General features: G+C 38.3%; 1 protein-coding gene across 4 annotated transcripts in view; it reads right to left on the bottom strand.

Moving 5' to 3' along the window:
* Positions 1 to 17,875, bottom strand: part of cubn (cubilin (intrinsic factor-cobalamin receptor)) — a 172,891-nt gene that overhangs the window by 95,493 nt on the left and 59,523 nt on the right. For all 4 annotated transcript variants that reach the window (XM_044339395.1, XM_044339397.1, XM_044339396.1 and 1 more), the window contains 8 exons: positions 11,336 to 11,504; positions 4,834 to 5,015; positions 4,327 to 4,483; positions 2,976 to 3,092; positions 2,745 to 2,858; positions 2,487 to 2,615; positions 2,275 to 2,407; positions 601 to 806 (listed from right to left, as the gene is read on the bottom strand). In XM_044339395.1, coding sequence (XP_044195330.1) covers positions 601 to 806; positions 2,275 to 2,407; positions 2,487 to 2,615; positions 2,745 to 2,858; positions 2,976 to 3,092; positions 4,327 to 4,483; positions 4,834 to 5,015; positions 11,336 to 11,504 — 1,207 coding nt within the window. The remainder of the gene's footprint in view (positions 1 to 600; positions 807 to 2,274; positions 2,408 to 2,486; positions 2,616 to 2,744; positions 2,859 to 2,975; positions 3,093 to 4,326; positions 4,484 to 4,833; positions 5,016 to 11,335; positions 11,505 to 17,875) is intronic.

Below are 17,875 nucleotides of genomic sequence, written 5' to 3'. Positions count from 1 at the left end.
CTGTCTGGGCTTCATCGTGCACCTTTATCTGCTTCTACAGGATTAGTGTAGCCATCCCTAATCCTGTGGCAACAACAATCTTGTCTGCATCTTTGGTCTTCAACTGAGGCACAATGAGTGCAGATTCCTTATGACATTGTTGGTATGAGTCATACAGGTGTCACTTATTGTCTAAGGTGGTTAGCAAGAATGAAATAGAACAAGATTATCAAATATAACTACAATTCTATATGACTGCCAGAGTTCATTGTCACACAAAATCTTGACAAGGTGATTTTGTAGGAGACAACTGTTGAGTGTCATGCTCCATCACCATCATCATGCATATAACTTTGCAAGTATAAGATCTCCGCCTCTTGTGCATATGTGTGTTGGATATTCAGGTATTACATAAAGTCTCTGGCATTCATCCAGAATTCATAGAGCCATAGTTACATTTGTACCCATCATTTTGGTGTGTGCTGTCGGTAGCATTTGTACACATGAATAGCTGTATGTGTGTATGGAGGATGAACTTGAAAAGAAGGGGAGGAGAGAAGAGAAAAACCACATCCACGCTTTAGACTCCACAACAAAGATTGTGTAAGTTTAGAAACTCACAATGTGAAAAGGTGGCCCTGAATCCTGCTCCACTAATGGATGCATCTGAGACAAATTTAATCCACAGGATGTGACCAATCACAGAGGTATAGTTGGAAGGAAGGGAGCTTCCACAGAAACGACCAACCAGAGGCCCAGTAGAGTTGCCCTCTCTGATCTCCAAGTAGTCATTGTTACAGCCAGAGTCTCCCTGCAGGTGAAAGATACTGAACAAAACATGACTGTTACTGATATTCAACAGTGTAGTATCCTCTAAATAATGAACATCAGCCATAGTTTAATTATAGGTAGAAAAAACAAGTATGAAGACTCTTAAGTGCACAAACAAGGAATTTAGTTTGTTTTTACTGTCTCTGGCATATATCACCACAGAAAACAACAAACCTTTTAAATATCTGTAAAAGGGACATATTATGTTTATTTCCAGGCCTATATCTTTTCATCTGGGGCTTTACTGGAATATCTCTGCATGATTTACAGTTAAAAACACTTTATTTATCTTAGACTGAACCTTTACACAGCCTCTCAGTTCAGCTTGTATGAAATAGGCTGTTTTAGCTCCCATCTCTTTAAGGCCCCCCTCCCGTTGAGCTCACTCTGTTGTGATGGGGTTAGCTTCCGGAAACTGTGTCATAGCCGACTTCTGGCGACTCGGGAGATAACATCAACAAACCATGGAACAAACTGTAGTAGTAGGATTTCACTATTTTCGTTCTTTACTGAAAATGTCAACTTCTCAAATACAACTGTACATGTCCAATCTGAAAATTGATCCGACATGTGAGAATATGCAAGGAAAGGCAAATTTATTTGTATAGCACATTTCAACAACAAGGCAATTCAAAGTACTTCACATAAAATACAAAGGAATAGACAACGGAAACAACACGTGGAAAAACCTAAACACCAACCTTAGCAACCAAGGCTACAGAAAGGATGGCCGTTCATGGCATGTGCGATGGGCTGACATCAGCTCGTTGGCAAGGTGGAAAAAAACTTGCAAACAAAGCATTCAGAGTAGGTTGACCCCTGCCCTGGATTGCAGGGAACTTTGACCATGTTTAACATAGATATCCAACATCACAATGTATGAAGAAGAGAACCAGAAAAACCATATTAATTCCCCTTAAAACAATGAACATGTATGTGAGAAGTTGACATTTTGAATTAAGATCATGAAAAAGTAGGGAAATTCTACTACAACTGTTTGTTTCATGGTTTGTTGATGAAGCCACTGTCCTACACAAGTTGGCTCTTTAAATAGCATATACTGTAATAGAATCCGGCCAAAACTGTATTTTTGAAGCTAATACCAATTTCATTAAAATGTAAGAGTTTGAGAAAATCTGGAAGCAATATACTGGTTGATCTTGTACCAATATATATATATATATATATATATATATATATATATATATATACTTGTAGAGTTATATATATTATATATAACTCTACAAGTATATATATAACAAGCTCAAGTGGAATGAAAACAGTGACTATTACCGTCATGTTATGTCACCTGAGCAAGTTATAGTTACTGAAGACATATGTAGAACATGGTCAAAAAATCCAGAAAACCTAGTAAGTCAATCTGGAGTTTGAAAATTTTATCACATAATATATGAAATGAGAAAAATATTAAATGAGAATTTATGTTGTTCAAAATTGACTAACATAAATGAGAGCTGGAGACGGTTCCCTGGTGAGCTGTTGATTGTCCACACACACTCCACATTAGGCGGATAAGCATCTGGATAGTTAGGACTGTTAAATGTACCACTCTCCATCACCAGATCTCCCCCACAACCTAGGAAGAAGAGGTGAATATAATGAGTCTTCCAGTCTTCCAGCTAGAACTGTCAGTGGAGTGTGCTGGCATGTCTTACTGGAGGTGGATGCTGAGTAGGTGGCTCTGAAGCCTTTTCTGGAGACAGAGTGGTCAGAGATGAAGTTGACCACCAAGGAGTTACTGAAGGATGTCACCGGGTGAGGAATCTCAGAGCCACAATAGCGCCCTAAAAAATTTTTACTTGACATTTTTATTAGAATTAAAGACTACATATGATTTCACTAACTGCACATTTCTCTCTCTCTCTCTCTCTCTCTCTCTCTCTCTCTCTCACACACACATACAGTATAACTACCTATAGAAGGTGCCTGGTAGTTGTCTCCATCTAGGATCTCCACAGCATCATGGGAGCAGTCAGAGTAAATCATCTCTAACTCAAAGTCAGTGAATGACAGGGTCACGTGGTTAACTGGCCATAGATAGACAAGTCAAAGTAAAAAGTACACAATATTTTGTTTATATCACCATGAATACACCAGAAAACTTTCCCTGTGTGAGGATGTTAAAATTGACTATGGCAACTCACATGGTTCCTGTGCTCTGATGATCCAACTACAGTTTTGATTGGATGGGTATGGTGATGGGTACCGTGGTGATGCAATGGCTCCACCATTATTGTCTGTTATGATGGTTGCGCCACAAGCTGTTGAATACAAACACCACCAACCAAAGAGAAACACTAAAATATTAAAACCGTATTAGGTAAAATCGAAGCAGGAATCCTACCATAGCCTGTAACTGTAGCAATACCAAATAGGAACATCATTATATTAACAAGTTGACTCTGGGTAAAACTTTATTCATCATTATATATATATATATATATATATATATATATATATATATATATATATATATATATACACACACACACATATACACACACACACACTTGTATATTTATTTATTTGTATATTAATTAATTAATTTACTTATTAATTTATTCCCACATTAATGTATCTATTTATAAATCTATATATATTTTTATTAATCTATAGTGTAACTTGCTGTAGCGAAATAAATAAATGTGTAAACTTAATGAATGAAAAGTCAGGGAGCCTCTGATTGGTGAATGAACAGTATTACAGAATTGTGAATAAAGCGTTATTAATTTCTGTGTCAGTCAGGGCCGATATCATTCTAATTTGCTCAGCAATTCCCTCAATCTGATCTAAAAAATCATAGGAATTGGCATTTGCTCCATCTGTTCAGCTAGAGCGAACATATCTACCATTGTAGCACACGATATTTCATTAAGATCTGCACCAAGTGCTGCCATCTTGAATTAGGCAAAGCAGTAGATTCAAGTTCAACCACCAGTTGCAGGGCAGAGTCCATCCCTGACTTTTATGGATGAAGTCGACAGATTTATTTATCTTGCTGCAGTAAGTTACACTACTTATTTAAGCATTTTATTATATAATTATTTATGTATTTATATATTTCGTTTCAGCCTTTAAAACCCTCCATACACCGTCACTTCCAGTGTGTTTTCATTTAATATTGCAATCATTGGCTTCAGTCATGGAATGTGGAATATTCTTGGTGTGAGATCAGTTGTGTAGTTTGTGCACTCTCATTTTAACATGAAAGTAGTTTGAGACAAAAATATCTTATGTGAGTAGCACAGCAATTCGGAGATTTTGGGGCATGTGGCTTTTAAATTGGCCCTGTAATAGAGTGGTGACTTGTCATAGATGTACCCTTCAACTCATCAGTGCATTTTGGGATAAATTTCAGCCAATCTACATGCCCAACCCCCGCAACCTGGCATAGCATAAGTGAGTACTGTAAAGGGATTGATAGATGGGTGGATTGATGGATTAGATAATTCAGCCATGTTCCCATGATTAAAGCAGAGCTTAAAGAAGACCCACCCTCAGCAAAGCGAGCACTGAAGCCGCGGTGGCTACGACTGGAGTCAGACCGAAAGCGAACATAGATGGTGTTCTGGGTGGAGGTGATAGAGGGAGGAAGACTGGTACCACACACACGGGCGAGCAGAGGAGAAGATATGGTTGGACCATCATGGATCTACAGAGGGACAGATGCATTGTTTTAGTAAAACTATGTAGCTACAGGAATCGTGGAGTCTATTGATGGTTACAGTTATCCAGGTAATGCAAGTTGTACAGTAAATCACTAACAATGTAAAGGTATTTATCCATTTACTGGACAGGCTTAATCAGTTCTACTGTATGTTGGTAAATTCCCCAGTATTTTACTTTTACGAGCAACTCAAGCAAACCAATACATTGATAAAAGAACAACAAGACAAAAACACCTTAGAGGCTGGGAGCTCAAATAGGTCACCAACAAAGCAAAAGTGTATTGGCATGATGCTTTTGAACTACTGATTAAATGTTCCTAAATCAGGCACTCACAGCCACATAGTCCCATAAGCAGTTGCTATGATGTTCAATGTCTAGGTCAGAGAAGTTGAAGAAGACACGATGGCTGGGATCCACACTGATGACCCAGGAACAGTCCGCATTGTTGGGATAGCTGTTGGGATACAAAGGAGAATGGATCTCCCCTGATGGAGCCATGACTGGGCCTCCACAGCCTGCAGGAAGGACAGTTGATTAAAAGGTTACCGAAAGTGTCATTCCACTGGTGCTGATGGTAAACTGTACATCTTCTCTCCAATGTATTGTATGTATAGTAAATGGCAAATGGACTGCATTTATATAGCACTTTTCTATCGACCACTCAAAGTGCCTTACAACACATGCCAACATTAACCCATTCGCACACACATTCATACACAAGGTGCCAACCTGCTCATCAGGAGTGATATAGTGCTTTTTACCATTGTTTCTAATGCTCACTCACACACTCACACACACACACACACACACACACACACACACACACACACACACACACTCAGAGTAATTTGGGGTTCAGTATCTTGCCAAAGGACACTTTCACATGCAGACTGGAGGAGCCGGGGATCCAAACACCAACTTTCTGATTAGTCACTTTCTGACCTGCTCTACCTCCTGAGCCACAGTTGCCCATATGTATGTGTTTTGTTTGTATGTATATATGTATGTACAGTTGTATACAAAAGTTTGGCTACCCCTTGACAAATAACGTATTTTGGTTATTTTTTTAATTGAAAAATGTAAACACAGTTTCTCTAGGATATGGAAAAAAAACAATATTTTCAGCAAACAATTATGCATTGTTACTTTTTATGCTATAAATTGAAATCGCTTTTTGTAGCCAGCTAAATGTCTTTCAATTCTTGTATTTGGGATTTTCGTCCATTCTTCCTCCCAAAAGGCTTCTAGTTCTGCAATATTCTTGGGCTGTTTTGCATGCACAGCTCTTTTAAGATCTTCCCACAGATTTTCAATCATGTTTAAGTCAGGGGACTATAAGTACCATTCCAAAACCTTCTGTTTGTGTCTCTTGTAGATGTAGGAATAACACTACACTTTAAATTAATATTATGCACTCGTTCAGTCAATAGGGGCACCACCTCCATTAATTAATTAATAATCAATTAATTGGGAGGAAAAATAATTAAATCAAATTCATCAGTCTTATATCTGAGAGTCATGAACTCTGAATATAGTGAACTCCCATCTCATCTCTCACTCTCATCTCTGATATAAAGGAACAGACAAATACAACGACTTGGCTGTAAATCAAGATACTACTACCAAGGAATAGAGATGATTGGGAAACACTAAGCATATATACATATACATATATACAACTAAAAGAATGAATGAATGCATGAATGGGTAAATTAAATTAAAAATTCAAAAGCACAATACACATACATCAGAAGTGGAGAAAAATTTGATATTTTATAGGTCTTGAACATGGGCATGGCAGAATGGCTCAACAGTGCCCCCTAAACTGTATTCCCTGCGGCATGTTTCACCTACATACACAGAAATCGGTACGCACATGTATAATGCCAAAATGCACAAAAAAGTCTCTTGGAGCAAAACCCTAAACCCAACAGGAAGTCAGTCATTTTGAATTAACCATTAACCATTTTCGGAAATTTGCATGCTTTGTATTTTAACTCCTCCGACAGATTTCATCAGATTGACTTCAAAATTTGTGTGTGTCATCTAGACTAGTTTGTGATCAAAGGTTATCAAAATCATGAGATTTCACTGAACGCCCTTGCCGTGGCGATGCATCGAATTGTGATGTTTCGCCATAAAACAGGAAGTCCTGATAACTCAACGTACATTGTCCAATCTGCCCCAAATTTCTCATGCTTCATGAGGGTCCCATCCTGAATACATTTATGTGTCAATATTGAGACATACTCATAGCGCCACCTACTGGCGACAGGATGTTCTGTACTTCTATAAGCTGTACCAAGCTGGATGAACAGATCCATCTGAAATTTGGTCAGAAAAGCCTTAAGTCTTTGATGATTCCATATAGAGAAAATGATGAGTTTTCACTGGACACCTTTGCTGTGGAGGCACGGCGAATTTCGATGTTTGGCCATGAACAAAGAAAGTGTTATACCTTGAGTCTACATGATCAGATCTTTTCCAAATTTCCCATGCTTGATAAGGGTCCCGGTCTGAAAGCAAGTACAGGCTCACATTGAGTCATAGTCATAGCACCACCTACTGGCAACAAGAAGTCTTAAGCACCACTCTTTTGCTAACTACTCCTAGCAGGTTAGCCAAAAACACATAAAATTTGGTCAGCCAAGGTGTTAGACCTTGATGTTGATAACTCCTGAAGCTTTTGACTTTTCATCAAAAGCCGTTGCCATGGCAACACATTGTTCACATAATTTTTCGTTGTTTTTGAGGGGCTAGACATGCTTGAAAACTCACAAAACTTTGCACACATGACAAGCCTTAAAGTCTGTAATATTGTATAGGTAGCAGGCATGGGTGTGGTGGAATGGCTCGACAGCACCCCCTACAATATTTCAACGAAGCAGCCCCTGCACCACGTTAAACCTGCATGTACGAACATCGGAACATACATGTATCATGCCAGGGCGCACAAAAAAGTCTCTTAGACCCATCGCTTAGACACAACAGGAAGTCGGCCATTTTGAATTTAGTGGTCAGTTTTGGCGATTTTGCATGCCTTGTATTTTAACGAACTCCTCCTACAGAATTCATCATAACGACTTCAAAATCAGTGTCACTAGCCACTAGACTAGTTTATGATCAAAAGTTTTAGTTTAGATTAAGCTATCATTGAAGCACGTGGCCATGGCCTGGCATTGAGTTTTGATGTTTTGCCATAACAGAGGAAATTGCCATAACTTTAGTGTAAATGCTCCAATCTGCACCAAACTTCATGTTTGATAAGAGTCCCGGCCTGAACACATCTACATGACAATATTCCATCAGTGATGCAAACTGGCTCAATAGCGCCGCCTACAATATTTCAACGAGGTAGCCCCCACTGGACGTTAAACCTACATGTATGAAAATTGGAACACACGTATCATGCCAGAGCACACAAAAAAGTCTCTTGGATCCATAGCTTAAACCCAACAGGAAGTCGGCCATTTTTATTTTACTGTTCAGTTTTTGTGATTTCCATGCCCTGTATTTTAATGAACTCCTCCTGAGTTTTTGCTGAATGCCCTTGCCTGGCAATGTGGGAAACTTTGATGTTTTGCCATGAAACAGGAAGTTGTCATAACTTGAGCATACATCTTCCAACCTGCACCAAATTTGTCATGCTTGATAGAGGTCCCGCCCTGAATGCATCCATGTGTCAATACTGATTCATTCTTATAGCACCACCTACTGGCAACAGGAAGTTACAGGTGCTACATTTTTATGACCTGTGCCTAGCAGGATGAACAGATCCACCTGAAATTTGGTCAGAAAAGACTTAAGACCTTGATGATGTTATATTGCGAAGATTGTGAGTTTTCATTTAACGCCGTTGCCGTAGTGATGCAGCAAATTCAGATGTTTCGCCATTGTATAACAAACTGTTGTAACTTGACTCCATATGGCCAGATCTTTCCCAAATTTAACATGTTTGACAAGAGTCCTGGTCCGAAGACATGTACAGGCTCATATTGAATCAAAGTAATAGCATCATCTATTGGCAACAGGAACTTATAGGCCCCACAGTTTTACTAACTACTCCTAGCAGGTTAAACCGATCCACCAAAAATTTGGTCTGCTGAGTTGTAAGACAGTGGTGATGCTAAATGGTGACGCTTTTACGTTTTCATCAAAAGCTGTTGCCATGGTGGCGCATTATTTGGCATGAAACAGGGAGCTGTGTTTGAGGGGCTAGGGGTGCTAGAAAACTCACGAAACTTGGCATATGCATCAGAAAGGGTGAATTTAGTTGTCTGATATGGTTGTTGGACTTGGGTGTGGCAAAAAGACTTAAGGGTGCCCCCTAGAATATTTCAGAGTCAAAGCTCTCACCTTTAAATTTGACATACATGGACGAAATTTGGTAGGGCCATGAATCATATTCAGGTCTTTGGAGCCATACCCTCAGTCCAACAGGAAGTCAGCCATTTTGAATTAACTTATTTTATAGCACAGTTTTCAAAATTAGCAGCCATTGTATTGTCATTTAAAGACCTTTACAATGAAAAGTTATCAAAGTCTTTTTTCAGTTTTCATTGAATATTGTTGCCGTGACAATGCAGCAAACTTTGATATTTCGCACTGAAGCAGGAAGTTGTTGTAATTTACTGTACATTGTCCAACCTGCACCAAATTTCTCATACTTGATAAGAGTCCAAGCCTGAACACATCTGAATGTTAATATTGAGTCATAGTCATAGCGCCACCTACTGACAACCAGAAGTCAGCCTTATATGACAAACATTATCTGATTTACATGAAATTTACATGGTGTGGTCGACACATGATATACAACAACATGTGTATAATTAGTGGGTGTTCTCTAGTGCCACATAGTGGACACATGAAGTGATATTTATCTCATTCCAGTCCAGGCCTGAAACCATCTACATATCCACAATAATTGTATTTGTATTTGAATAAAAGTGGAAAGACACTTAAATATCTTGTGTTTGTTTTTATTACACTAAGTTTAGAAAATTAAAGTGTTACAGTAAGTGTTCATGAAGCTTGTTCATGAGGCATGTGTCAGTAGCTCAGCTTTATCTCTAGTGAACACCCCTATTTCTGTGAGTGATGTCCAAATTAGGAAATGTGCGTCATGCAGCAGGTGGATGTGACTCCCCTCATTAAGACATGCTGATAGACGTAACAGCGGAGCAGAAAACAGAGACTGCGATAGCAATGTAACGGACCTTTTTTTGTTCTACTCGAAAACAAGTAATTTTTAAAATATTTGCACAAAATAAATGTTCATAAAAAACCCACTATTTGTGCTTTGCTAAATAATGTATCTGGATTTGGGCCCACCCCTAGGTGGAGCACTTTGCCCCAGGCACATTTCAAAGGACAAGAAGAGAGGAAATGCATTGACTGAAAATTGAATATTGAATATTTTTTTACAGATGTATTAGAATTCTGTCGATAAACCAAAAGCAGACAAATAGAAACATGAAGTCTATATAAAAAATAATCTGTCATTCTTTTAAATGATGGATTTAGAGAGCAAGCAAAAAGAAGCCTTTTACAACCACAATTTCATCTTCCCATTAACCGTAAGTGATTGCAGCCTGCAATCCTTCATTTGTTAAAAGTAGAGAAAATGTACAAACTAAACAGTACTAGTTTAATTGTTCTAGTTTTCTAGTTTTTACGTAGTTACTCATATGTAGACTTCAGCAAAGAGAAGTTGTGCCACCCTCTCTTGAGGGAACATCAGGACGTAGTGCTCCATCTCTCTCATGGCAGACCACATGGTGGATAGACTGTATGTAGGACTTGTTTTCAGTCTCCAGCCATCCTTTCCTTGTAGCCCACAAAAAGCAAAGGTTATAAGTCTATTTGTTCTGTATTTGTCAGGCAAAAATATTCTTTTTTTGTACAGATTAATTCTTTTGCATGTTATATGGAGAATTGATTAAAGGAGCATGGTTGCTCAAAACCTGACTTGTGAAGAGAGGTTGACTGGCTGTTAATCTATGTGACACACTTGAAGTAAGCCAAAGTCAATCAGACAAATAGGAAGTACTGTGAATAACCATTACATGAGTGGGTACAGCAAGATTTGAGGAAAGTATCAAACCGTTATGGTGCTATTAATAGATGTAGAAAAATCCAAATCACCATCCATGACAAGCTCAAATAGCACATGTTTTCACACAAGTATTCAGTTGAAAAGGCAGCTGCCAAAGCCAGGGCTTTCCAGCTGCACATGCCAGAGTGAACTTTGCAAAAAGGGAGCTAGAAAAGAGAAAGGAGAAAGCAAGGTTGGATTTGGAAAAAGCTACTCTAGTGGCAGACATGGAAGCCTTAAGATTTGAAAGGGAAACAGCTGCAGCTCTATCTGAGGCAGAGGTGTTAAAAGCTGCAGAAAGAAGAATGCAAAGAATTATCATCACTGACAGACAGCAAACTGAAGAATATTTATAAGACCAGGCTCAGACTGGTTAAGTTAAGCTGCTTCCAAATGTCTCTCCACCCCACAAGATTAAAGAAAATTCAGTCTCCACAAAACAAAATATTGGTGCGTGAAAGTAACTCACTCATTCTATTGGTTATTTTTGTCTGCCAATTTGGCACCTCTACTTTGCATGATGCCTGCCTACCACCCAAAGAACACTTGGCTCACTTGGATATTCCTCCATGAAATCTCCAACTTAACTTTTTACTTATCTTACCTCATGTATTACAAAAATAAAGAATAAAGATATGTTCACCACTCCCTCCCAAATCCCTAGTACAGTGTGTTTTCCTATGGTATGGTGGGACAGAGGTACAGCATATGGGCATGTGCTCAATGATGTTCACCCACCTCCCAAGTTTTCGGTCCAGCTTGCATTGAAACCTCGACCGCTGACATAGGCATCTGACTTAAAGCGCACTGTGAGCAGGTTACCAGTGCTGGAGACATGCATTGGCCTAGTTGTGGTGCTACAGAGCTTGGCCAGCTGAGGAGCTGACAGGTCTGGGCCTCCAAATACCTGAGGAGAAGTCAAAAGTAATGGTCAAAACACCAACTGCAATGGTTTTGAATTAAGCAATATTACAAGAGAGGGTATACTTTAATGATGCTTATGACCACATGTTGTGCCAACAATGACAGTAAAGCACACCCTCAAGTGTAATATTGCGATTATACAACAGTTACCAACAACAAAAAAAGATATAATCAAAATGTATTCAGATTGTGGGGCAATTCATTCTAAAACTAAAAAGCTTTATGCTAGTGTTATCTCTGTTTCCTTGGAAATACATGGGGTATGACTAATACCTGGAAAACAACCAGTTATGTCTGTAGACTCCTATGTAATGAAACCTAGTTTACCACTCCAGCAAGTAGGCTGACTGTTAGTAATGACCTAGCAACACAGGTGATTTCTAGTCCCAGTTGAGTCAGCCAGCCAACTTGAGCTAATGCTCTCTAGAGATTGTGGAATTTCCCAAACCACATTTATGAACACAAAACTGCTTTGCTAGCTCAATCTTGTTGTAACTAAGATATCTGCTGAAAAAAATAATTTCTCCATGCACAGATTTAGCTACTATGTCTGTGAAATTCATAGATATTTTTAAGCTAGTAGTGCTATGTCACCGACTCACCGGCACAGCTGATGGAGGATGCCAGAGTGAAAGCTGAGATATACTCTCAACTGAAGAGAAAATGTCTTGTTGTGTATGGAGGTGCCAGGTAACGATAAAGATTGGAGAAGGGTTTGGGTTTTTTGGTATGTGTGTGAGTGTGTGTGTGTGTAACTTGTCCCGCAATCTCAGAGTTCAATCCACTCCGAAATGGATCCGTTTTGTTTTCCCCACAACCCCAAATCAGTTCAGTTGAATCCAATTTCACAAACATAAAAGAAAGACAAACAAAACAACCCAATGACCCTAGCAAAGCAACACAGTACTTAAAATAGACACAGCAGAAACATCAGATTGGTTGGACCACCGTGTTTAGCTACACATATTCAAATGTTACAGTTATAGCTGAAAATGAGAACAGAAATAAACAAGTTTGCCAAGTTCATATATCTCAGTAATTCAAATCAACTGCCAGTTGTCTATCCAGAAGTGACTGTTATTGTTAGCGCAATGTCACGGTCTATAGTTCTAATGAATGGCAGAGTAATATTTTTAGTAATGAGGCATTTTTCATTTGAGCATGGCTAGGTGTGCTGTCATGCTGATTTGATCCCGTTCTAAATGTCTAGTTGACCAGTCGGATTGCTCGGTCAGAACTACCTGTTGTATAATGCTGTTTTACATTCCATTCAGTGTTTTATTGCAGGTCAAGAGTTACACCGTTTTGAGTTCTGTTCATGCCAGAGCCATACTGAAAATGGACAGTGATGTAACTGACAGAACAAACATGCTTTCCTCTGCCTTTTGCTCTGATTTGGACAGAGTTCTTGCTGATGAACTGATTCACTTCAGATATTTCATTAGACAGTCCCTCCAGGATTTCACAGAGTTTTTTCTGTTTGTTGTGATCAAAAATGTTTGATTTTGCAGTTGCTTTTCTCAAGATTTGTGATTTTTTTTGGCTGTAAAATTTGATGACATGTTGTGTTGGTTGTTTTGATTACAGTGACACAGGGAAGTGCAACGGTTGGTTGAATAATTATCATGATTAGACCACATTTCCCATAAACCCTATCACTTCCTGTTTTGCTGTTTTTATCTGGTCAACCAGAATGGGGTTTGTTTTGATGATGACAGGAGAGGTTGAAGAGCCTTGCTAACTGTTAATGAGGAGTTACTTTTGTTGATAAAGCAAGTTTTGTTCGGAAAGGCTTACTTTGTGAATCTGACCTGCTCACACACAATATCAATACAAAATAGAGGATATTGATGGATTCGTCACAATAGTCTTTCATTCTCATCACAAGGTGTGGGCATTAAATTTACGATATACTGATGTCATAATCCTCCTAGTAGTTCCTTTAATGCGAAGAAATTGCAGGGATTTTGCAAAATTTTAACCTCCCTCTAATATTGCAGAAATTTGTTGAATTTTGCATTAATTATTGCAATCACAAGATCACGATTTCCGGGATGGACTGATCAGACCTGTTGTGATTTGTTTAATTATAATCTGATCTCAAACATAACAAGTTGTAACATGTTCATATTAAAGTTGGGATGTGGTTAGGAGCAGGTTTGGTTATCAGCAATAATTAATGATTATCAAAGATAAATCAATAAAAAATTATTAATAATTTAATTAATAATAACAGAGCCCCACCCAGCCTTTAACATAATATGTATACAAATAATGCCAAAACAACTTCTGTTTAAGGTATAACAGAGTTTATTAACATTAACAATATCAATTAACAATCCATAGCACTTCAGTCAATAAACATCTATCATCCAACTACAAACTATCAAACACAAGCAGCTATAAACAACAACCAGCTATAACAACAAGCAAACATATAGCACATGTAGATGTGTCTGCGTGTGTGTGTTTGTGGGTGGGTGGTTGTGGGTGTGTGTGTGTGTAAGAGAGGAAGACGAGGAGCAAGATGGCAAACGTGACCCATGTTGGGGGAACACATCGCGCAAGAGTTCTGGTCAGAAGAGGTGACCGCGAGATCTGAACAGACAATGGCAAATGGCGTCTGCCAGCTTAATACGTGTCTCTGACAATAAGATAGATTGTGGACAGAGCTAAGCACTGCTACCAAGTTATCCGCTCACCAAATGTGTGTGTGAGTGTGTGTGATCCTAGCAGTCGTGGGGAGACATAGTAATAGTAGTAATAGTAATTGCTTTTATGACTCAGAGACACAGTAAACTGACAGTGATCCATCCCCTGTGGTCACTGGCCTTTTAACAGATAAAACAATTTACTGGCTTCACACACGGTGACAAACTAACACAAAGCAGCCCAACAAAGGTGGACAAAACACAAATCTGCTTAGTATGATAAACACAACCAAAACAAGCAGCAAACAACAATAACAGTTCCATAGAATTCTCAGCAGCAGTAACCACACTCACGGTCCGTTAACTTCACAACAGCAACGATAAAGCTTAAAATAACAAACTACTGTAGTAATCTATCTCTGCCCAGACTTAAACCTCTTTCTTGTATCAAGGAAGCGAGTTAAGTGTGTTTCAGTCCATCTTTTGGGTCCTGCTTGGTTCCTTGGGGCTCAGATGGTGATGGTCTTCTCACTCTGTTGGTTGGTTTCATGGTGGCTAATCCTCGACTGAGTGGCAAAGAAACAGCAGAGTCGATTCAGTTAAAGAAAAGTGGGGTTATCCTTCTTCTTCACTTCTGCAGGAAAGGGTGAGAGCACTGGGTTGCACAGTCGTGTTTTTCTTCGGATCCAGTAACGTACTCGGTGGAACACACAAAAATCTCTACTCATCCAGCGAGGTTGAGATTGTGCGATCTAGTTATAGTTAATGTACGTACAGGTATACTTCCTAATGGTAGCTGTGGGAACAGCTGGAAGCAGTAACCACGACTGTAAGTGTAGTTTTGAGAGCATCTCAGGTGTTTATACTCTTGGTGACATCACGGCTGGAGAACGGGATCCCACATGGGTACCGGCAGGTCTTGTCCAAAGGGAGCCGAGAGTTTGAATCTGCCTGATTTCACACCTCGGTGTAAATTGAGCATGGCATTGTGGGAACCGAAGTCCATTTTTGACTCCTTTTATCTGTCAAAAGCATTGCGGTGTTTAAGTCCATCAGCAGACACAAGACAGGTGCCTTTCAAGTTGACTCATTTGATGGCTGTGTTAACCATTTATATACAGTACCAGTCAAAAGTTTAGTGTAGGAGGACAACCGCTTGTTCTTTAATTGTGTTAACTAATCTCTGATTCTTAAGGAAAATAAGAGACAGACTCCCTGGATTCCTAAGCTTGTAAGAGCAGACCCCTGGCCTGCAGAACTGACCTTTTGTAACCTTCTAATTGGGGGTTGATCAGTGATGCTCAACAGACTCAGAAAGACCTCCTAAAAAATCATTTCGATAAGTTGAATTATGACACAAACTAAGAACATTAACTGACCCTAAAGGCTACTTGGACCAGAGAAAAACAACTCCCAGCTTAGATGGAGCACAGACTCTTATCACCAATGCCATAAAACTAACCCACATTCCTGAGGACTTTGTGAAGCCTCCGTGCAAATCTGAGGCAAACCTGAAATTCCTGTAAATTAAATGTCTAATTATTATGCAACTTATATCATGTTATTTGTCATGTAAATACAAGAAGAATGGTATAACTTTCATAGGTGTATGACTATCTACTAAAAAGATATAGGACTTAGATTTTATTAACCTTTTATACTATATTTAACCATACTGCCCTCTACTGACAAGAGTTAAATTCCCTTAATTAATGAATGTTTGATAACCATGAATTTGTATTTTAAAATCACCCAAGTGTATAACTTGTGATCTCATTACCTCATACACAATCATATTTTAATAGTTAAATTAGACAACTAGTTGTGTTGAAAGAATGAAGTTTCTGAAGTAATAGGAATGTAAAGATATAATGTTTGAAGGATTTGAGTTTAAAGTTTTCTTTTATTGTTAAAGAACAGTCACATTGAATGCTTTTATATTATGAAGTAAGGGTTATGTTCAACTTATATTTAAATATGTTTCTGAAAGTAATCTTATCACATAAGTGTTGCCTAACTTTATTTCCTTTCACTATAGTATTAAACTTAAACAACTATTTTAGCAGATGGTTTGAGATGTGAGAAAGTTGAGCAATGAAGGTTGTACGCTTAAACATCATGAAGTGTTAATATGAAGGTTAATGTTTGTTATTAGAAGAACTGACTTATCATGAATCATGTAAACTGCTTAACTGTTTCTTGAATGGTTTTACAAATATGACACAAGCTGCAGGACCGATATTAATTAGAAAATATCATGTAATGCTTGGACATTATGAAAAGAATGTGTTTACAGCTTTAATGTGAAATAATAGGCAACAGTGACTTGAAGTGTGAGTTTTTGCATGTAAAAACTCAGAATTAGACTTCCCCAAATTCCTTTACTTCAGGAGGCACAGGCTGCAAAGCACCAGCCACACCTAAAGCCCCTAAAACAAAGAAATTGAATATTCATCACTTATTTGGCACGAAACCCAAGAACACACCCAAACTCCTCCCGTTTTATCCTAACTTATAAAAACAGCCTCAAAGAGATTCCTCTTTGAGCTGGCCTCCAAGAACTCAAAAAAAATTCTTAAGACGTCTCTTTTATTTGTTTTTCAACCAAAAATATCCATATTTAATCTTTTTTTTGCTAAAAGTTAATTTGTTTTGTTTTATTAGTAACATTAAGTCTCGTATTTCCATGTATAGTACTTTTATTCCAATGTAAACTTGGACAGTATTTTATTTTGAAGTAAACGCCACTGAAGATTTGAGCATAGCCTGACAAAACTTTATTCGGTACTCAACTCAAGTTACTACAAGCCAAACAAAGCCTGAATCCTCAACGTGAACTTCTAAAGGAGGAGGAGGAGGAGGAGGAGGAGAAAAAGAAGGAGAAGAAGAAGGAGAAGAAGAAGTAGAAGAAGGAGAAGGACAAAGAGGAGAAGAAGAAGAAGAAGTAGAAGAAGGAGAAGAAGAAGTAGGAGAAGAAGAAGAAGGAGAAGGAGAAGGAGAAGGAGAAGAAGAAGCAGAAGAAGCAGAAGAAGCAGAAGAAGGAGAAGAAGGAGAAGAAGGAGAAGAAGGAGAAGAAGAAGAAGAGAAGAGATAAGTGGGTTAGCAAAGTATGTTGAGCCCAAAGCCAGGGTTTTCAATGTCACAAAGATGGCTCTCTTTTAACCTGGCTACATCACCATTGTAACTTATACTGCAAACTTAACCTGGTCCGGAGCAGGTTATGTTCCGAGTTTCGGGTTAAATCGGCAATGAAAAGTGCTGTCCTTTCACTAACCAGCTGATTTGCTGCCAAGTCTGTTTAACACTGCTGGTACTGCAGCTATTAGAACATCGGTTAGAAAATTGATTAGTCTTTTATCATACTTACCATTGATTTGATAAGTCATATTGTAATTTGTAATGGTACAATAGGTTAGGGTTACTTGTGGGATGGGATTTTGTTAAATATATATCAAACTGTATTTCAAATTAAAAAAAAAAAAAAAGAAACTAATGAAGAAATACTTTGAACAAAAAATAAAATAGATTAGTCTACTGGTATTTATCACAGATAATATTATATATATATATAATATAAATTTCACTTCGATTTGGCCAAAACCTAAAGTGATTTCCACTTATCCTTCAATATGGGACAGAGTCAGACCTAAATACACTTCTTGAGTATAATGTATAAATCTGCTGCATCAAGTTTAAAGTGTAA

This window comes from Thunnus albacares, chromosome 21, assembly GCF_914725855.1.
Source record: "Thunnus albacares chromosome 21, fThuAlb1.1, whole genome shotgun sequence".
NCBI classification, from domain to species: Eukaryota; Metazoa; Chordata; class Actinopteri; order Scombriformes; family Scombridae; genus Thunnus; species Thunnus albacares.
Note: the sequence above shows the minus strand (reverse complement) of the source record. Positions and strands in the feature narration are given on the sequence as shown.